The sequence below is a fragment of the Procambarus clarkii genome, chromosome 50, assembly GCF_040958095.1.
Source record: "Procambarus clarkii isolate CNS0578487 chromosome 50, FALCON_Pclarkii_2.0, whole genome shotgun sequence".
Classification (NCBI taxonomy): domain Eukaryota; kingdom Metazoa; phylum Arthropoda; class Malacostraca; order Decapoda; family Cambaridae; genus Procambarus; species Procambarus clarkii.
In genome coordinates this window covers 14,891,104-14,914,163 of record NC_091199.1, presented here as the reverse complement: position 1 = coordinate 14,914,163, position 23,060 = coordinate 14,891,104, and the positions used below count along the sequence as shown (strand labels likewise).

Below are 23,060 nucleotides of genomic sequence, written 5' to 3'. Positions count from 1 at the left end.
TTTCGAGCGAAGGACATTACTGGAAAATTCAAAAAATGTCTTGAAATGCACATTTAATTAAAAAATGCGCATTGATGCAGACACCCCTATTTTGAAAATGGACCCACCCAAGGACTCACCCATTAAATAATGGACTCGCCCAACGTGCTTTTCGAGTGAAGGACATTACTGGAAAATTAAAAAAATGTCTTGAAATGCACATTTAATTAAAAAATGCGCATTGATGCAGACACCCCTATTTTGAAAATGGACCCACCCAAGGACTCACCCATTAAATAATGGACTCGCCCAACGTGCTTTTCGAGCGAAGGACATTATTGGAAAATTCAAAAAATGTCTTGAAATGCACATTTAATTAAAAAATGCGCATTGATACAGACACCCCTATTTTCATAATGGACCCACCCAAGGACTCCCCTTAAATAATGGACTCGCCCAAAGTGGTTTTCGAGGGACGGACATTACTGGAAAATTCAAAACTGCACATTGATGTAGACTCCCCTCTTGTGACAATGGCCTCGCCGCTGCCCCAGACGAAGTCTTCACATTCAACTCTTAATTATATTTACAAGTCCACATTATGGTGGTGGAACATCTTATCTACTTGTCTTGGACTTATTTATATTCCTGATCAATATATGGAGGAAAATTATTACATAAATCAGTATTTATTTATTTATTTGAGAAAATGTGGATACATAGTTTAATAATAGAAGATACATTACATCAGAGTTAATACATGTGTATTATACATCAGAGTATATGTAATATACAACAGTCCCGTGTATAACACATTTTGAAAGGGTATAACAACCGTTGGGTATACCTGTATACATGATAACATGTTGTTGGTGTTCAGTAAGAGCATGTTGCAAAGCTTTTGAATAGCTAGCATGTCTGTTTATAAAGTCGAAGTATACATACTGTTAGTGATACATAATACATAAACTTCTCGTTAACACATGTATCATTTTAAGTATACAGAATACCCTGGTTATCATCACTAGTTAAGTAGGTTCCTTTACCATAGTATTGCAGGTGTTTTAAGTGTGTTTTATGGGTTTTAATATTATTATTTTATTTTAACAATGTTTCAGATGTTAAACAGTATTTTTTTTAACACGGTTGCAAAAGTTTTATTAACAGTTGCAGATGTTTTTGTAGAGGTGCAGGTGTTGCAACAGGAGTGCAGGTGATTTAAGTGTTGCAAGTGTTTTCACAGTGCAGATATTGTTTTCACTCTTGCAGGTGTTTAATTAACATTTGCTATATAACTTGCGTCCAGAGGCGGCGCCATTTGTAGTTTCATAAAATACATTACAGAAGTTGACTTCGTTCTCAACTCACAATCAGGGATCCTGGGTTTCATTTCCGGCCGGGATTGAATGGAATGATTACGTTTCCTTTTATCTAATGCTCTCTTTACAATGAATTATAATTTATATAATTTTTATATTAAGTTGGAGGCCAGATGCGAAGGCTTACCTTCAGCCAACTTTGCATAGTGAATGGTGGAGGGTAGGGGACTGTCATAAGAGGGTTGGGAGCAGCCCCATTGCCCCCCATTAAGATAGGTCAGCTCCCATTACGACTCATTAAGTCTAAAATGTTTTTTTTTCTCCCGAGTGTTTTTGTTTTAATACTATGGCAGATTAGCATTCTGGACCTCCATTATGTGCCCAACACTTTCTACTATTGCCCATAGGATGGGTATGGGGTGCATAATAAATCAACAAATGGAGTTCCTAGCATTTCAATGGTGCATCATTTTGCTGTCGACCCGAGCACAGCCAGACACGCCATCTTGTATAAACACAAATTTCTCTTCCACACACGCCACAACCTGCCTTTTCTGTCTGCTCCCTCTGGACCGGACGTCGGGCTGTAGACGTCTCCTCAGCCATATCCTTTAATGAGAACAAAAACAGGTTTACTTATGATCCCGAGATGTTGGTGGCAAGTGTAGCACCACAACGTGAGGGAGAGCCAAGGAACAATGGGAGGAGAAAATAAGAGCATTAGCTAGATAAAGAAAATGAACAAGCTTCTTAAAGAAAACGGGATAATTGGTTAAATATTTTCTAGCTGGATAACAAAAATGGGTTATCTGGATAAAAAAAACTAGCTCGGTGCACCAACATATTAAGGGTAGTAATAAAAATATCTTTACTGTATCATTTATTTGCCAAGTGATTCACAGATTAATAAAAATGCAAAGAAAATATCTTAAAAAAATAGCTAGTTTCTTAAGTACAGTTTACTTGACTAATATGCCAAGAGTGGTAAGACAACCGGTTGACACGATATAAACACACGGGCGGCCATTTGCAATGTTTGTACCTGGAATACTATGAGGGGGAACTACGGGGAGACTGTGTAATACTTGTATGGACACCAGAACTAGCAAGCTTGGAAAAATTAATGTATTCACACAAGTTTACAGTGGAAGGTATGTTAAGCTGCCCTTAATACCTAGCGATATCATCAAATGTTGGTTACAAACACCTAGCGATATTATCACCAAGTTGTTGTAAACACCTAGCAATATTATGGCGTGCCTGTGACCACCAACAAAGCTTTGCATGATTTATAAGACAATAAATTTGTTAAGTTTACTTAATAGTAATTCAGAGCGACTCCATCTCTTCAGGCTGCATCTGCGGCCTCCGCCACAACTGGCCAAGACTCGCGCAGGACTTCAAAACTCTTCTTGGAACCCGGTTCCAGTCTCTGTTTACTCTTAAAAATGTACTGGGATGTCCAGTTGAAACCTTAAAGGAGCTTCGAATCACAGCGTTATTTTATACCCAAAATTGAAGCTATATTAGCTCATATATCATTTGGAACAATGAAACATAGGTACAGTGCGTATATTAAATGTTTGTAGTAAATGAAATACGATTAAATTCGTCTTAAATCTTGCGTATGAATAATGTGATTCGAAACTTCGGAAAGGTTTCTTGTCGACATCTGTATTTGGCCTTACTCTAGTCCATTGAAGAGAGCTTAAAATTACTTTACATTCAAATACACCTGTTCTCTGTATGGCTGTATATGCATCTGCTTGATTGTAAGTAAATTACTGACACTTCAGCAGAAAGAACCCTGAGTTAAGGTCCTTTTGTCTCACTCTGGCTTTACCCCTGAACTGCACAGCTATTTACAAGTACCACATGAAGGGGGCGCATGACTTTAGTTAACATATCAAAGGGGGAAAAAAATCTCATAAGGGGTTGGAGCAGTGTAAGGGTTAATGGCAGGTGACACTTTTTTGGTTGTTGTCGAGACTCAACCAGGACTTGCAAAATGTCCCAGTCACATTAACTCCATTCACAGCCCAGGTAAATGGAATTACAAAACATTGTTTACACAGCAGCCATTATCCATGTAAAGACATATATATAGATATATATATATATATACAAAGCTAATTATCGGAATGTTACATGGTTCATTAATCTTCATAATGGACTCCTCTTAGCATATTCAAGAAACCTATTTACAAAATGTCTGACTAATCATATAATTCATCACTGGTTAAACAGAATATTCTCCAGTTGTCATAAGAAAATTACAAATTGTATAAAGCATTTAATATTATACAGCAATTGTATTATGTAAAACCTGCCACAGTCTCTTGTATCTTTAAATAATATACTGTTAAAGTGAACTTTATAGTCTTAGCCTACTTATAAAGTCTAGTACAGAGACCCAGAGGTTCCTGTTACACGGCTGCAGTTCGAGCCACAAAGTGACTATATTATACCTACAAAGGTGTTCACGTCAGACCTTGACAAAGCCTCGTATCATAATATTATTTATACACCAAACTGAAGATAAATCAGTTCAGAATCACTATATGCAATAGCAAGGATCATTTTGATAATTAAATATTGGTTCATTTATCTTGAAATGTGCATGTAAATAATACTGATAGCAAGCTTGGTAAAGGTTTGTGTGGATGCCTTATTAGTCGTGGTGAGTACTGGCAGCCTCGCCCCAGTCAGCGACGTATGCGCGGGTAAACCGTTGACAACGTTATTGACGTAACATTCAGCGTTGAATTAACGTCATTATTAGATATTGTGGCAAGTCGGTAACAGCCTCCTAGATCCCAGATCCCAATCACCATCCCAACACAACAATGGCTTCCCTGCGTCACCGTACAGCGAGTGGTTGGTGGAAATAGCCTAAGCTACTCTTCTCGTTTTGGGATGTGCATTAATATCTCGCTAGAAAGTAACTTGAACTCGCCTGACTCGCTCTCCTACCACCCGGGCCTGGACAAGGATTCATCAAGGATTACAATAGCAACCACCTATCTTTATCCAACCAGCGAAATCTAAGAATTTACATAACCACCTACGACATCTTTACATTTTTCTTCAATCACAGTGGCTTTGTTTACATTCAATAATAGTTTATTAGCCCTAAAAGCATTGTGAGGTTGTTTATAACAATAATAACCTTGGCTTGTGAAGCTGCCAAGCTCGTAAACTGTTCAGTAAATGTAAACAAAGTCGCCGTGATTAGTGACAGATGCACAGGTTTCGTAAATGCTCCATGAATCGTGGCCAAGATGGTCACACTGACTACTTCAAACTGACGCCTGGGGCCAGTTTCACGAAGCAGTTACGCAAGTACTTACGAACGTGTACATCTTTCCTCAATCTTTGACGGCTTTGATTACATTTATTAAACAGTTTACAAGCATGAAAACTTGCCAATCAACTGTTGTTATTGTTATAAACAGCCTCCTGGTGCTTCGGAGCTCATTAACTGTTTAATAATTGTAAACAAAGCCGCCAAAAATTGAGAAAAGATGTACTGGTTTGTAAGTACTTGCGTAACTGCTTCGTGAATCTGGCTCCTGGTATTTACGAACTAGCCTCACTAAATTCCATGGTACCTTCGCCTTGTTATACTGGAGACCAAATGCCCCACGTCTGACGTCAGCCCGTCCTCCGCCCCCACTGACAGCTGCTGACGTTTTAGTCAGCAGTTGACGAATACCTCTGGCAACCAACCGGCAATGAATAAATGTTGCCAATAGTGTAAATAAAACAATTTTTTGCGCAAATATAAATATTATTATCTACTGGGGAGTTATGAATAGTTAGATCTAGGTAAGGTTAGGTTAAGATGTTTTGATTACGTTGACTTGGGTACTGTTTTCAGCAGAGGCTGAAGGAAATGTTTCGAGTCATAGGTTCGAACTACAGACTATTTCCGTAGTCCATATTCTGTACATAAACATCCTACAACCCGTCCTCCTACGGGTTGGAGGATGGAGCGTCTCATTGTTGACGTACACTCTACCTAAGACCCCCCAAAATCGTCGTACTAGAAAATGGAAGCGGCTCGCGAAATTGACGTACTGTCTCGACTGATGCTTCGGATCCTCTGGTAGGTCAGGACAACGGCACTTTAGATTGACCGTTTCTTGGCGTTTTGAAACCTTTGGAGGGCGTTCGCGAAACGAGCGCGCGAAGCCTAACTACCTGTTAAGGATCTTCTGTTCGTTTGTCAGAGATACTGCCGCGTGGACACTGATGTCTGACGCAACAGTGCCAGCATGTTCAGTGTCTGGCGCAACAGTGCCAGCATGTTCAGTGTCTGGCGCAACAGTGCCAGCATGTTCAGTGTCTGGCGCAACAGTGCCAGCATGTTCAGTGTCTGGCGCAACAGTGCCAGCATGTTCAGTGTCTGGCGCAACAGTGCCAGCATGTTCAGTGTCTGGCGTAACAGTGCCAGCATGTTCAGTGTCTGGCATAACAGTGCCTAACTAGTGGCAACAACATTCAAGAACGGAGCAGGTTCGATGCCAAAATCACCGTTGTCAACGGTGAAGGACCATTTTCAAAGTCGAACCGGAGCCGCTGTTGCATACTGTGCACTCTGGCTGCATGAACATAATCCATCTTCAAAGTAAACTCGTATATACAGCGAGAAGCAGAGTATACCTCTCAGGTATATATCCCTACTCACCACTTGCTTACGACTCAACGGTGAAGAATATCCAACGGGATATATACACCGCGAAGTGAAGGAGCAATGAAAAATACTGCGGTTCTTCTGTTCAATTATAAATCTGCGACCCTCGGAATGTTCATTCAATAACAAACTTGAAGATGTTCAGAACCTCACCAAAGGAGAAGGATGTCGTTGACGTAAGGGAGTGACGGTTGAGTGACAGATGCTAGCCCATTCCTGCCTCTCACAGCTACTGGACCACTACGACAAAGTCACCGAGGCATTAGAAGAAAAACAGAATGCAGATTGTGGTATTCACTTCGCAATTCGAAGTGACCATGGAGTGATAGCACATAAAATGCTTGTGATCTATTCACAGGTCTATGCTGCTGGGGGAGAGGGGGGGGGGGGATAGGCCTACGTGTTGCCTATATATGGCCAGGTTGTGCCACACGTGGCAAGGAGAGTCCCCCGTGACTATACTTGTTTCTGAACGCGACTGGCTAGTATAGTACCCCCCCCCTCCTGGCCCCTTGCTGTCTTGTAGACGGGCGATAGCTCACAGATGTCTGTTGTAAGCTGGTTACAGCTGGCTGTACCCGCTGTTACAGCTGGCTGTACCCGCTGTTACAGCTGGCTGTACCCGCTGTTACAGCTGGCTGTACCCGCTGTTACAGCTGGCTGTACCCGCTGTTACAGCTGGCTGTACCCGCTGTTACAGCTGGCTGTACCCGCTGTTACAGCTGGCTGTACCCGCTGTTACAGCTGGCTGTACCCGCTGTTACAGCTGGCTGTACCCGCTGTTACAGCTGGCTGTACCCGCTGTTACAGCTGGCTGTACCCGCTGTTACAGCTGGCTGTACCCGCTGTTACAGCTGGCTGTACCCGCTGTTACAGCTGGCTGTACCCGCTGTTACAGCTGGCTGTACCCGCTGTTACAGCTGGCTGTACCCGCTGTTACAGCTGGCTGTACCCGCTGTTACAGCTGGCTGTACCCGCTGTTACAGCTGGCTGTACCCGCTGTTACAGCTGGCTGTACCCGCTGTTACAGCTGGCTGTACCCGCTGTTACAGCTGGCTGTACCCGCTGTTACAGCTGGCTGTACCCGCTGTTACAGCTGGCTGTACCCGCTGTTACAGCTGGCTGTACCCGCTGTTACAGCTGGCTGTACCCGCTGTTACAGCTGGCTGTACCCGCTGTTACAGCTGGCTGTACCCGCTGTAACAGCTGGCTGTACCCGCTGTTACAGCTGGCTGTACCCGCTGTTACAGCTGGCTGTACCCGCTGTAACAGCTGGCTGTACCCGCTGTTACAGCTGGCTGTACCCGCTGTAACAGCTGGCTGTACCCGCTGTTACAGCTGGCTGTACCCGCTGTTACAGCTGGCTGTACCCGCTGTTACAGCTGGCTGTACCCGCTGTTACAGCTGGCTGTACCCGCTGTTACAGCTGGCTGTACCCGCTGTTACAGCTGGCTGTACCCGCTGTTACAGCTGGTTGTACCCGCTGTAACAGCTGCGTGTGGTGCTCTTGTCCACACCCACCACAGATATTCTTTCATAAGTGATCAGCCGAGACTGACAGACACGCGGTTAAACGTTCAAAATAAGTCTGTTTAGCAGGACGTTTAACGTTCCCTTATGCTAGGCTCAAGTCCCCAGGTTCAGCTGGTCAATGGTGTGACTGGTGTGTAATCAGATGTAAACAAAGCCGCCATGATTGAGGAAAGATGTAAAGGTTTCGTACTAGAACACGTCCGTACTGCACAAGTCCACGTTACAATTCACTACCAAACCCCTTACCTGTTGGTCCCAGCAAAAAAAGGGAACAATATACCAGTTACTTCAAATATACAAGTTTAAAACGAGTATTTGTAGGGGAATAAAGTCTTTGCAATAAAGCCTTTGCAATAAAGCCTTTGCAATAAAGCCTTTGCAATAAAGCCTTTGCAATAAAGCCTTTGCAATAAAGTCTTTGCAATAAAGTCTTTGCAATAAAGTCTTTGCAATAAAGCCTTTGCAATAAAGCCTTTGCAATAAAGCCTTTGCAATAAAGCCTTTGCAATAAAGTCTTTGCAATAAAGCCTTTGCAATAAAGCCTTTGCAATAAAGTCTTTGCAATAAAGTCTTTGCAATAAAGTCTTTGCAATAAAGCCTTTGCAATAAAGCCTTTGCAATAAAGCCTAGTGAATATATTTTGGAGAGGTTGCAATTTCAATTGAAAATAAAAAAACGAAGAAAATAAAAACAGAAGTTTTCGACATTATCCTGAGTCATAATTACTTGTAGAAATGTTGTTGTTGTTTTTGTCAGGGATTAATACTTCCGGTTGAGTTTGTGTTCATGTTCACCTTCACTGAACATTACCTATCCCTGTGTTCACCTTCACTGAACATCACTGAAGAGGGAGCCGGTCGGCCGAGCGGACAGCACGCTGGACGTGTGATCCTGTGGTCCTGGGTTCGATCCCGGGCGCCGGCGAGGAACAATGGACAAAGTTTCTTTCACCCTATGCCCCTGTTACCTAGCAGTAAAATAGGTACCTGGGTGTTAGTCAGCTGTCACAGGCTGCTTCCTGGGGGTGGAGGCCTGGTCGAGGACCGGGCCGCGGGGACACTAAAGCCCCGAAATCATCTCAAGTTAACCTCAAGAAGATAACATTACCTATCCCTGTGTTCATGTTCACCTTCACTGAACATTACCTATCCCTGTGTTCACCTTCACTGAACATTACCTATCCCTTTGTTCAAAAATATTGCCAGATCAACATTATTCCTGTTATGGTCAAGTAATATCTATATCTATCTACTGCTATATCTATATACTGCTGATTCTTCCAGTGGTGCTTGTAATTTATCTTTTCCAACAACGTGGGCGTTTTGCTAGCCAGTTCATCCCGAGACTATCCTCGTAACAGATCCCGGATCTATCGGCCTCTATTTCGTGACAGAGGTGGACAGGTGAGGCTTGTTAAACAACAGGTGTGGTTTTGGAGCCAGTGGAGGAGGGACGGGGCTAGGAAGCGGAGGTTTGGAACGGGAGAGTGGAAGCCAGATCTTCCACTTAGGAGGTTTGATAGTGGTTAGTAGGGGTTTGGCACTCTGCCTGCTGGAGGTGGGTGCGTGGGTTGGGACCCCGTCAGGAGGAGGAGGGGGGCCGTCCCTACACCTTGTTGTCGAAAGAGTACTGCTTCCGTCGCCAGAAGCCTCGGAAGAAGTTAAACCGGAACTTGGAGCCTTCGCTGCCTTCTGAAAGCGAGAAAACACATTATTAATACCAGAAAAACACTATACAATGTATATTAGTAAGCTGGAAATGTGAGCATCCAAGGAATATCAATTTAGGTAGAATATCTGGGAATAATAATACATAAATAAATTATATTAATGCAATTTCCCACTACACACACCTAGCCTGGTGGGTGTAGTGGCTGGTCTCTTGAGCGCAGGCGGGAGAGGTACATAATAGTTTACACGTGGAAAATAGTAGAGGGGCTGGTCCCAAACCTGCACACAGAAATAACATCACATGAGACCAGAAGGCATGGCAGGATGTGCAGAATATCCCCGTTGAAGAGCAGAGGTGCAACAGATACTCAGAGAGAACTATCAACATCAGAGGCCCGAGACTGTTCAACACGCTTCCACTACACATAAGGGACATAACTGGCCGACCCCTCACAGTGTTCAAGAGAGAACTATCAACATCAGAGGCCCGAGACTGTTCAACACGCTTCCACTACACATAAGGGACATAACTGGCCGACCCCTCACAGTGTTCAAGAGAGAACTATCAACATCAGAGGCCGGAGACTGTTCAACACGCTTCCACTACACATAAGGGACATAACTGGCCGACCCCTCACAGTGTTCAAGAGAGAACTATCAACATCAGTGGCCCAAGACTGTTCAACACGCTTCCACTACACATAAGGGACATAACTGGCCGACCCCTCACAGTGTTCAAGAGAGAACTATCAACATCAGAGGCCCGAGACTGTTCAACACGCTTCCACTACACATAAGGGACATAACTGGCCGACCCCTCACAGTGTTCAAGAGAGAACTATCAACATCAGAGGCCCGAGACTGTTCAACACGCTTCCACTACACATAAGGGACATAACTGGCCGACCCCTCACAGTGTTCAAGAGAGAACTATCAACATCAGAGGCCCGAGACTGTTCAACACGCTTCCACTACACATAAGGGACATAACTGGCCGACCCCTCACAGTGTTCAAGAGAGAACTATCAACATCAGAGGCCCGAGACTGTTCAACACGCTTCCACTACACATAAGGGACATAACTGGCCGACCCCTCACAGTGTTCAAGAGAGAACTATCAACATCAGAGGCCCGAGACTGTTCAACACGCTTCCACTACACATAAGGGGCATAACTGGCCGACCCCTCACAGTGTTCAAGAGAGAACTATCAACATCAGAGGCCCGAGACTGTTCAACACGCTTCCACTACACATAAGGGGCATAACTGGCCGACCCCTCACAGTGTTCAAGAGAGAACTATCAACATCAGAGGCCCGAGACTGTTCAACACGCTTCCACTACACATAAGGGGCATAACTGGCCGACCCCTCACAGTGTTCAAGAGAGAACTATCAACATCAGAGGCCCGAGACTGTTCAACACGCTTCCACTACACATAAGGGACATAACTGGCCGACCCCTCACAGTGTTCAAGAGAGAACTATCAACATCAGAGGCCCGAGACTGTTCAACACGCTTCCACTACACATAAGGGGCATAACTGGCCGACCCCTCACAGTGTTCAAGAGAGAACTATCAACATCAGAGGCCCGAGACTGTTCAACACGCTTCCACTACACATAAGGGACATAACTGGCCGACCCCTCACAGTGTTCAAGAAAGAAATTGACATACGCCTCCAAAGGATACCTGATCAACCAGGCTGTGACTCATACATCAGGCTGCGAGCAGCCGCGTCCAACAGCCTGGTTAACCAGTCCAGCAACCAGGAGGTGAAGTCAGAGACCGGGCCGCGGGGACGTTGATCCTCGGAAGGAAGGCAGTGTTAGGTGGCCCACTACACCCCACCTACACCCCACCAACACCCTGGCCTCTCGCAGGTATAAATAGTTTCACCAGCAACCACGTCCCTGTTAACTAGGGCACGCATGAGCGCGCGCACACGCGCCACCTAGCCCAAGTACGCGCTGTATCATCTTTCCAACCACGCGTACACACATACCCAACCACGCGTACACACATACCCAACCACGCGTACACACATACCCAACCATGCGTACACACACACCCAACCACGCGTACACACATACCCAACCACGCGTACATACATACCCAACCACGTGTACACACATACCCAACCACACGTACACACATACCCAACCACGCGTACACACATACCCGACCATGTGTACACACACCCAACCACACGTACACACACACCCAACCACGCGTACACACATACCCAACCACGCGTACACACATACCCAACCACGCGTACACACATACCCAACCACGCGTACACACATACCCAACCACGCGTACACACATACCCAACCACGCGTACACACATACCCAACCACGCGTACACACATACCCAACCACGCGTACACACACACCCAACCACACGTACACACATACCCAACCACGCGTACACACATACCCAACCACACATACATACCCAACCACGCGTACACACATGCCCAACCACGCGTACACACATGCCCAACCACACGTACACACATGCCCAACCACACGTACACACATACCCAACCACGTGTACACACACATACCCAACCACGTGTACACACATAACCAACCACGCGTACATACATATCCAACCAATCATACACACATATATGTGGGATGCGTAGAACTGAGGACATCTCCCTGTGTCGTTCCGGAGTTCGAATCCCTCTTGTTACACTATAGCTGACTTCCTGTTGGATAGACACTCCTATCCAGCGTAGAAGCCGTCCCCTAGCCATCACTTTGGCAAGCTCATCCTGACTGACATGTTGGTTAGATGACATAAGATCTAGCCCATTGCTAACCAACAAGTCAGTCTGAGTGGACTTGCCAAAACGATAGCTAGGGGGATGGCTACTACAATGGATAGGAGGCTATCTATCCAACAGGAAGTCATTTGTACTGTCCCGAGGGCATAGGAGTGTAACGAGAGATTTTGAACATGGCGCTCCACAGGGCGGCGTCCTCAGTCCTGTCCTGTTCAATGTGTTGATCAATGCACTGCTAAACTCAGCAACTAGGAGGCCCAGCGGTATATCCTGGTATATCATCCGCATCATGAGCTATACGGATGATGTAACACCCAGGACCTCCCCCCCCTTAGAGTTCACACCCAGGGAAGCCTTCTCCAAGAGGTCAGCCCAGATGACCTCCGGTTTATCTTGTATATTGATTAAAAATTCCTGGGTTAGTCTTAGTCAGCAGAGTTTCAAGTATGTAATATTTCATGCAAGGAAATTAGACTCCAGATTCTTATGTGTAAACATCCCTGGATCTCCCCCTTTTGGCCAGGTCAGAGGTCAGCCACACACGTAATTAATAACTCCTCTCTTGAAGAGTGTATGGTGAATGTCAAACAAGCTTATTGAAATATTTCTTGAGTGTTTGTACACTTTTGGTGGGTAGCAACAGCAGATCTCCCCCTCCCCCCTGTGGGGGTTGTATATAGAGGGCCTGTAGGAACATAGGAGGGGCAGAGGGCGGTACACCGGGATCGAGAGCGGGGCTGTGAAGAACATCTCAGCCCGGGAGAGAGATAGCTTAAGGTAATGTGTGTGATCTCTGAGTTTTTGTTCCATGTCCAAATTTCTTAACTTTTTGCCAGTGTTAGTGTAGCATGTATAAGTAGTGATTGACATAATTTTGGTCTCAATAAACTCGTTAAATTTCCCGTCTGTGTCAATTGTTGAATCCTCTTAGCCTTTTGGATATAGTGGCTGACAACCGTTTTCAAAATTAATGACAGTCATAGAAAGTACTCTCCAAGTCAAGCAATGTTTCTTGCCTCGTTGCTTGATATAGTTTCAATGGTCAAAGGCAGATGGTGGCAGCGTATTTAATCCTTGTGTTAGCATTTCCTTATTGGCAGTGTACCTTTGGTTCCGGTGTAACCATCATATGTCGGCTCATAACAGTGTTATCAAGTGCAACCGATGAGGAAGTGTTACTCAGGATAAGTAGTGTTTACATTAGTAACCATTTTTTTTGTGTTCCATTATAGTGGTACATTTTAGGGTGGTGTTACAAGAGGGCGGTATTACAATGATATACTGATCCAAACCAATGGGTATATCCATGGGTGTATTCTTGAAGGTCACCATCACTTGCGGATTACCAAAACCCGCCACTGTGCTCAGAATGTATAATGTTCATTATCTCTACCAAGAGAGATAACAATGACACTCTCTTGTCCCCCTCTATCTACTTACTACCCGTCTTTCCAAGAGGTTCCAGGAGCCAGATTCACGAAGCAGTTACGCAAGTACTTACGAACGTGTACATCTTTCCTCAATCTTTGACGGCTTTGGTTACATTTATTAAACAGTTTACAAGCATGAAAACTTGCCCAATGAACTGTTGTTATTGTTATAAACAGCCTCCTGGTGCTTCGGAGCTCATTAACTGTTTAATAATTGTAAACAAAGCCGCCAAAGATTGAGAAAAGATGTACAGGTTCGTAAGTGCTTGCGTAACTGCTTCGTGAATCTGGCTCCTGGTTAAGGAACACGCCTTGTATCGACAAGAACCAAAGTACAATGCCTTAAGTCAAATTGTTGATGTGGTGATGGTTCCTTGCACCTGCAGTCCACACCTGCTGGCCACATCCTCTCCCATCTGGCCGTCGAATTAATTTAAAGTGCCCCTTATCCTAACCTACCAGAGGACCCACAACAGAAAACGGGACAGTAAATCACTTTCCCGAGCCGGTTCCATTTTCTAGTACGACGAGTTTTGGCCGTATGTAACGCCTACGCTCGAAAAGCGACGTTCTTTGTAAGTGGACATTACTTCACCCCCCCCCCCCCCCTTACTGCCTCTTACAACGCCTTGCTGACGTACGTTGGAGACTTGTACGAGATTACTGTTCACGGTTACGTCAGACATCAACCACCACCACCACCAGGAGGGGCAGTAACTTAGCCAGCCAGCCTGCCAGCCTGCCTGCCTGCCTGCCTGCCTGCCTGCCAGCCTGCCAGCCTGCCTGCCTGCCTGCCTGCCAGCCTGCCAGCCTGCCTGCCTGCCTGCCTGCCTGCCTGCCAGCCAGCCAGCCTGCCAGCCAGCCTGCCAGCCTGCCAGCCTGCCAGCCAGCCAGCCTGCCTGCCTGCCAGCCAGCCTGCCTGCCAGCCAGCCAGCCTGCCTGCCAGCCAGCCTGCCTGCCAGCCAGCCAGCCAGCCTGCCTGCCTGCCTGCCTGCCTGCCTGCCTGCCTGCCTGCCTGCCTGCCTGCCAGCCTGCCTGCCAGCCAGCCAGGAGGAGGATGGGGAGGGGGGCCTGTGATCTTGACGTCGAGTGAACACCATGGAGACAGTTGTCTGTCAATTTCCCGCTAATCTTACTGATTAGCTCATTAGAGATCCCGTCTAATTAGCTCACGGAAGGTCCCGTCTAATCGTATAGATGTATTTAATACGGCTAGTTCTATAATTATTCAAACTGTATTTAACGTCATGTTCTTCTGTACTGGGTTAAATAGACTATTATTCAACATATACACGAGAGAACATACAGGCATCGCCCCTAATGTATGCCAAACTTTATTCACTCTTGAACAAATCCACAAGGGCCGTGACGAGGATTCGAACCTGCGTCTGAGAGCATCCCAGACGCTGCCTTAATCGACTGAGCTACGACATGGTCAAAAGGAGTTGAAAAGGAGGCTTATTCACTCTTGATGAAGATGGTATCTTCATATACTTGTATGAAAAGGAGGGAGTATACATTTCTGTGTATATATACACGCAGGGGCAGGGTATACCTCTTAGTGTATATATATACTTGTCGAAGCAGGTGGAAGTGAGTATGTTTAAGATGTTATCTTTTGTCTGTATCAATGTTTGTGTTTATCATCTGTGTTGCCAGAGTGAGTAATGTTTGTGTGTGTGTGTGTGTGTGTGTGTGTGTGTGTGTGTGTGTGTGTGAGTGTGTGTGTGTGTGTGTGTGTGTGTGTGTGTGTGTGTGTGTGTGTGTGTGTGTATAAATTAATAATAATAATAATAAAATAAAGAGCCTTGAACAAAACAACATGTGTGGAAGCATCGGAGTGTGTATATATGAATGCTACACAGTATTCATCTATAGACATCCATATATGGTGAAACACATGTGTTGGCAGCTAAGCTTAGCTTAGCTGCCAACACCCACACATGGTGTCAGCAAGGCGGACAGCCCGCCTGCTTTCATACCTCTCACTGTATTTCCCACTTCTATACTTCCCTTCACCTATGCCTCTCCTTCCTCTTTACTCCCCCCCCAAAAAAAAGATCGAGCATTAGCTCCTGGACCCCGCCATGCGTGTGTTTGCACTCAGTAGTGTAAACACACATTCAACATTCAACCAAACATTCATGTTACAAAAGCCTGGGACATGAGGCAGCCTGGATGAGGTGATGGTGAGGTGCGATGATCACAGGTGTCTCACAGGTGTTTAAGCAGATGTTTAAGCAGGTGTCTACAGCTATCACCGCCCCCCACCCCCACCTATTTCCCCACTACCATCCGTCCTGCCTTCTTAACGCTCAATAACTCCCTATGTACAGTAGCAGGTTCCTACCCCTGTGCTACGTAGGCCCAACCCTGCTATAGAGCCTATGTACATAGGCTCTATAGAGGCAGATTATTGTAGCAACTACAAGAAAAACCTCAGCATTATCCTAGAGTACTTAGACCTAAATCATAACGCTACTATCATATACCACTCTATATTCCATACCTGCAGGTCGGCGTTCAATCCCCGACCGTCCACAGGTGGTTGGGCACCATTCCATCCCAAATTGTTATCCTGATTCTCTTTCAAGTGCTATATAGTCATAATGGCTTCGTGCTTTCCCCCTGATAGTTCCCTCCCTCCCTCTATATTCCACATTTCCAAAACTTTTTCCTAGCGTGAACCTCTCCATTTTCATTTAATCCTCCCCCCCCCCTCACAAAAAAATACTAAGGGTTACCAGTTTTGTTTAAAACATTTCTATCTAAAAATAAAACTGACGCTGACGTAGCCGTTGCAAGAGTGACATGTTTGCAATAATATGATGACAGGTGAGATGCACGAAACTAACCCGGTATGATAACAGGCTAGTGGACCAGAGGATATAATTCAAACTGTTGGATAACAGGGCCATCACGTACATAACGAGATATCACCAGCTGGTGATGGCTGGGTGGAGAGAAGTCAGTAAAGGGGAGAACGAGGTAATTGAACAGGGGGGGGGGCACAATAGCTGGAGTTAAGGGAAGGTCAGGGGGGCCAGATTCACGATAGCACTTACGCAAGCACTTACGAACGTGTACATCTTTCTTCAATCTTTGACGCCTTTGGTTACATTTATAAAACGGTTTACAAACATGAAAACTTCTCATTCAACTGTTGTTATTGTTATAAACAGCCTCCTGGTGCTTCGGAGCTCATTAACTGTTTAATAATTGGAAACAAAAGTGCCAAAGATTGAGAAAAGATGTACACGTTCGTAAGTGCTTGCGTAAGTGCTTTCGTGAATCTGGCCCCTGGAGTCAGGCGGTCAGCTAGGAAAGATGGCGCCCGGTCTTGTGTTTATAGAGGGCGTCACAGCCCATTTTCGCGCGCTATTTTTGGCGGAAAGGATAGGGGCCTCATACAGGCCTCTTAAGAGGTAGATAAGCAGAATAGGGTCTTAAGACCTGTGAAAAGTATCTATAGACCCCTCTACGTAATAGCTATTTTTTTTAATAAACTTAAAATCTACCCCAACCTATCAGGACGAAACCTAGCCTAAAACTAACGAAAATATGAGTTAAAATGTTGCATTTTATCTATTGTGCAGCTCATTCTACTTGAATTATCGTTCATTACTTGAACTACTGAAGTTATGTACCTGTAATCTGAGCTTACTGGGGGAAACTACAGTTAAGTGGACATGGTTTGATGTCCTCTGGAACATGTACTCCCCCGGTTCGATCACCGAAGTTATTGTGGTTCTAAGTTTGTATGACGAAGGAGTTAGGAGACCTAAAATACCCCGTTACTTAGTGGTACTCCAGGCAGGGTTTAAAGTCTCGGTTGGGTACCAGTTAGGCACCTCTGACACCCTTGTAGTGAGAGCTCGCTGCAACACTGCACGGTGATGGGCTAAACGGAACAAGCCATTCGTTTCGCGCGGCCAATCAAAACTCAAGTAGAGACTCTCCCAGAGTTATTGGTTGGCTGTTGGGGGGAGGGGGGAGGGGGGGGGGTATCATATTTGAAGGTGCCATCTAGACACCCCCTCCCTCCCCACGGCCCTCCCCCCCCCCCCCTCTCTCTCTCTCTCTCTCTCTCTCTCTCTCTCTCTCTCTCTCTCTCTCTCTCTCTCTCTCTCTTTCTCTCTTTCTCTCCCTCTCTCTCTCTGGAGATCGCATCCGGATTGGTGAGGAGGGCGTGAGGTATGAGGGAGATAAGTGGGCATTATTATGATAATGAGGGAGGTGTGAGGGAGGGGAGAGGAGACACCTTTAACTAAGAGACTGAGGAGGAAGAGGAGACAAGGAAGAGACACCTGGGAGACACAGACATGTTAAAAGATACCAGGGACCAGATTCACGAAAGCACTTACGAACCTGTACATCTTTTCTCAATCTTTGGCGGCTTTGTTTCTAATTATTAAACAGTTAATGAGCTCCGAAGCACCAGGAGGCTGTTTATAACAATAACAACAGTTGATTGGCAAGTTTTCATACTTGTTAACTGTTTTATAAATGTAACCAAAGCCGTCAAAGATTGAAGAAAGATGTACACGTTCGTAAATACTTGCGTAACTGCTTTCGTGAATCTGGCCCCTGGATTATTGGCAGAGTGACACCTACGTCACTCGCTCTCCCAGGAGAGAGGAGAGCTGCCAAACATTTGGAAAGCTTCCATTGGAGCGGCGATTTCTGGTAAAGGAGACTGGCAGTACTCGGCTGAACAACTGGACTCCAGTTTAACTGTAGTCGATTTCGAGAGATTTACCTCTCCCCGAGCCTGATCTGGGGACCATGGTTGTCTTCCTGACAACAGCAGCTTAGGATAGCATGCCTACAGTAACAGCAGCTTAGGATATCATGCCTACAGTAACAGCAGCTTAGGATATCATGCCTACAGTAACAGCAGCTTAGGATATCATGCCTACAGTAACAGCAGCTTAGGATATCATGCCTCCAGTAACAGAAGCTTAGGATAGCATGCCTGAGGTAACAGAAGCTTAGGATAGCATGCCTATGGTAACAGAAGCTTAGGATATCATGCCTATGGTAACAGAAGCTTAGGATAGCATGCCTATGGTAACAGATGCTTAGGATAGTATGCCTATGATAACAGAAGCTTAGGATAGCATGCCTATGATAATAGAAGCTTAGGATAGCAGGCCTATGATAATAGAAGCTTAGGATAGCAGGCCAATGGTAACAGAAGCTTAGGATAGCATGCCTCCAGTAACAGCAGCTTAGGATAGCATGCCTTCAGTAACAGCAGCTTAGGATAGCATGCCTCCAGTAACAGCAGCTTAGGATAGCATGCCTCCAGTAACAGCAGCTTAGGATATCATGCCTCCAGTAACAGCAGCTTAGGATAGCATGCCTTCAGTAACAGCAGCTTAGGATAGCATGCCTTCAGTAACAGCAGCTTAGGATAGCATGCCTCCAGTAACAGCAGCTTAGGATATCATGTCTCCAGTAACAGCAGCTTAGGATACCATGCCTCCAGTAACAGCAGCTTAGGATAGCATGCCTCCAGTAACAGCAGCTTAGGATAGCATGCCTCCAGTAACAGCAGCTTAGGATAGCATGCCCCCCAGTAACAGAAGCTTAGGATAGCATGCCCCCCAGTAACAGAAGCTTAGGATAGCATGCCCCCCAGTAACAGAAGCTTAGGATATCATGCCTCCAGTAACAGCAGCTTAGGATACCATGCCTCCAGTAACAGCAGCTTAGGATAGCATGCCTCCCAGTAACAGAAGCTTAGGATAGCATGCCCCCCAGTAACAGAAGCTTAGGATAGCATGCCTAGGATAACAGCAGCTTAGGATATCATGCCTATGATAACAGAAGCTTAAGATATCATGCCTATGATAACAGAAGCTTAGGATATCATGCCTATGATAACAGCAGCTTAGGATATCATGCCTACAGTAACAGCAGCTTAGGATATCATGCCTATGATAACAGAAGCTCAGGATATCATGCCTCCGGTAAGAGAGGCCAGGCTGGAATAGGCTCCAGCCGACACGATCACAGTTACAAATGCATCGTACAGAAAGAAAAGGTTGTTGAAGCCACCTCCGTCCACAACTTTACGACCAGACTCCACCAGAGATATCGAACGAGGCGATAGTTAACTTACAACATTGTAGTTAGAACCAGGGAATGTTGGGTGTGGTATGATGTCCTCACTCCCTCCCCCCCCTCTCCTGTAGTGATAGGTACCACCACCACCACCACCAGGAGGTACCACACCACCGCCAGGAGGTACCACACCACCGCCAGGAGGTACCACACCACCGCCAGGAAGTACCACCACCACCACCAGGAGGTACCACCACCACCACCACCACCAGGAGGTACCACACCACCACCAGGAGGTACCACACCACCACCACCACCAGGAGGTACCACACCACCACCAGGAGGTACCACCACCACCACCAGGAGGTACCACCACCACCACCACCACCAGGAGGTACCACACCACCACCAGGAGGTACCACCACCACCACCACCACCAGGAGGTACCACACCACCACCAGGAGGTACCACACCACCACCACCGCCAGGAAGTACCACCACCACCACCACCAGGAGGTACCACACCACCACCAGGAGGTACCACACCACCACCAGGAGGTACCACACCACCACCAGGAGGTACCACACCACCGCCAGGAAGTACCACCACCACCACCACCAGGAGGTACCACACCACCACCAGGAGGTACCACACCACCACCACCACCAGGAGGACCACACCACCACCACCAGGAGGTACCACCACCAGGAGGTACCACACCACCACCAGGAAGTACCACCACCACCACCAGGAGGTACCACACCACCACCAGGAAGTACCACCACCACCACCAGGAGGTACCACACCACCACCAGGAGGTACCACACCACCACCAGGAGGTACCACACCACCACCAGGAGGTACCACACCACCACCAGGAAGTACCACACCACCACCAGGAGGTACCACACCACCACCAGGAAGTACCACCACCACCACCAGGAAGTACCACCACCACCACCAGGAGGTACCACACCACCACCAGGAGGTACCACACCACCACCAGGAGGTACCACACCACCACCAGGAGGTACCACACCACCACCAGGAGGTACCACACCACCACCAGGAGGTACCACACCACCACCAGGAGGTACCACACCACCACCAGGAGGTACCACACCACCACCAGGAGGTACCACACCACCACCAGGAGGTACCACACCACCACCAGGAGGTACCACACCACCACCAGGAGGTACCACACCACCACCAGGAGGTACCACACCACCACCAGGAGGTACCACACCACCACCACCAGGAGGTACCACACCACCACCACCAGGAGGTACCACACCACCACCACCAGGAGGTACCACACCACCACCACCACCAGGAGGTACCACACCACCACCAGGAGGTACCACACCACCACCAGGAGGTACCACACCACCACCACCGCCAGGAGGTACCACACCACCACCAGGAGGTACCACACCACCACCACCGCCAGGAGGTACCACACCACCACCACCGCCAGGAGGTACCACACCACCACCACCGCCAGGAGGTACCACACCACCACCACCACCAGGAGGTACCACACCACCACCACCACCACCAGGAGGTACCACACCACCACCACCACCAGGAGGTACCACACCACCACCAGGAGGTACCACACCACCACCACCACCAGGAGGTACCACACCACCACCACCACCAGGAGGTACCACACCACCACCAGGAGGTACCACACCACCACCACCACCAGGAGGTACCACACCACCACCACCACCAGGAGGTACCACACCACCACCAGGAGGTACCACACCACCACCACCACCAGGAGGTACCACACCCACCACCACCACCAGGAGGTACCACACCACCACCAGGAGGTACCACACCACCACCAGGAGGTACCACACCACCACCACCACCAGGAGGTACCACACCACCACCAGGAGGTACCACACCACCACCAGGAGGTACCACACCACCACCACCACCAGGAGGTACCACACCCACCACCACCACCAGGAGGTACCACACCACCACCAGGAGGTACCACACCACCACCAGGAGGTACCACACCACCACCACCACCAGGAGGTACCACACCACCACCAGGAGGTACCACACCACCACCACCACCAGGAGGTACCACACCACCACCACCACCAGGAGGTACCACACCACCACCAGGAGGTACCACACCACCACCAGGAGGTACCACACCACCACCAGGAGGTACCACACCACCACCAGGAGGTACCACACCACCACCACCACCAGGAGGTACCACACCACCACCACCACCAGGAGGTACCACACCACCACCAGGAGGTACCACACCACCACCAGGAGGTACCACACCACCACCAGGAGGTACCACACCACCACCACCACCAGGAGGTACCACACCACCACCAGGAGGTACCACACCACCACCAGGAGGTACCACACCACCACCAGGAGGTACCACACCACCACCACCACCAGGAGGTACCACACCACCACCACCAGGAGGTACCACACCACCACCAGGAGGAACCACACCACCACCAGGAGGTACCACACCACCACCAGGAGGTACCACACCACCACCAGCAAGTACCACCACCACCAAGAGGTACCACACCACCACCAGGAGGTACCACACCACCACCAGGAGGTACCACACCACCACCAGGAGGTACCACACCACCACCAGGAGGTACCACACCACCACCAGGAGGTACCACACCACCACCAGGAGGTACCACACCACCACCAGGAGGTACCACACCACCACCAGGAGGTACCACACCACCACCAGGAGGTACCACACCACCACCAGGAGGTACCACACCACCACCAGGAGGTACCACACCACCACCAGGAGGTACCACACCACCACCAGGAGGTACCACACCACCACCAGGAAGTACCACCACCACCACCAGGAGGTACCACACCACCACCAGGAGGTACCACACCACCACCAGGAGGTACCACACCACCACCAGGAGGTACCACACCACCACCAGGAGGTACCACACCACCACCACCAGGAGGTACCACACCACCACCAGGAGGTACCACACCACCACCAGGAGGTACCACACCACCACCAGGAGGTACCACACCACCACCAGGAGGTACCACACCACCACCAGGAGGTACCACACCACCACCAGGAGGTACCACACCACCACCAGGAGGTACCACACCACCACCAGGAGGTACCACACCACCATCAGGAGGTACCACACCACCACCAGGAGGTCCCACACCACCACTAGGAGGTACCACACCACCACCAGGAGGTACCACACCACCACCAGGAGGTACCACACCACCACCAGGAGGTACCACACCACCACCAGGAGGTACCACACCACCACCAGGAAGTACCACACCACCACCAGGAAGTACCACCACCACCAGGAGGTACCACACCACCAGGAGGTACCACACCACCACCAGGAAGTACCACCACCACCAGGAGGTACCACACCACCAGGAGGTACCACACCACCACAGCCAGGTCATCTACCTCCCACCAGTGAATAATTCTGGTGGCGACCGTGTCTGGGACCAGCCGGCCAGCCACACAAAATGCCAACCGGTGCAATCAATAC

General features: G+C 47.9%; 1 protein-coding gene and 1 long non-coding RNA gene across 5 annotated transcripts in view; both read right to left on the bottom strand.

The window, feature by feature from the left end:
• Positions 1–661: 661 nt before the first annotated feature.
• On the bottom strand, positions 662–6,676 carry LOC138351613 (uncharacterized). The gene is made up of 2 exons (XR_011222565.1): positions 4,910–6,676; positions 662–1,907 (listed from the first exon to the last, which is right to left on the bottom strand). It is a non-coding gene; the product is annotated as an uncharacterized lncRNA (long non-coding RNA).
• Positions 6,677–8,180: 1,504 nt separating this feature from the next.
• Positions 8,181–23,060, bottom strand: part of LOC123772658 (uncharacterized) — a 697,131-nt gene continuing 682,251 nt past the window's right edge. The window contains exons 6-7 of one of the 4 annotated variants that reach the window (XR_006774694.2): positions 8,635–9,218; positions 8,181–8,337 (exon numbers count right to left, since the gene is read on the bottom strand). Coding sequence is in view for 2 of the 4 variants with exons in the window: in XM_069303582.1 (XP_069159683.1) it covers positions 9,133–9,218 (86 nt within the window). In the remaining 2 variants the exon portion in view is untranslated. Of the gene's footprint in view, positions 9,219–23,060 lie in introns of all 4 variants that reach the window. The other 3 variants (XR_011222564.1, XM_069303582.1, XM_069303583.1) reach the window with 3 other exon arrangements.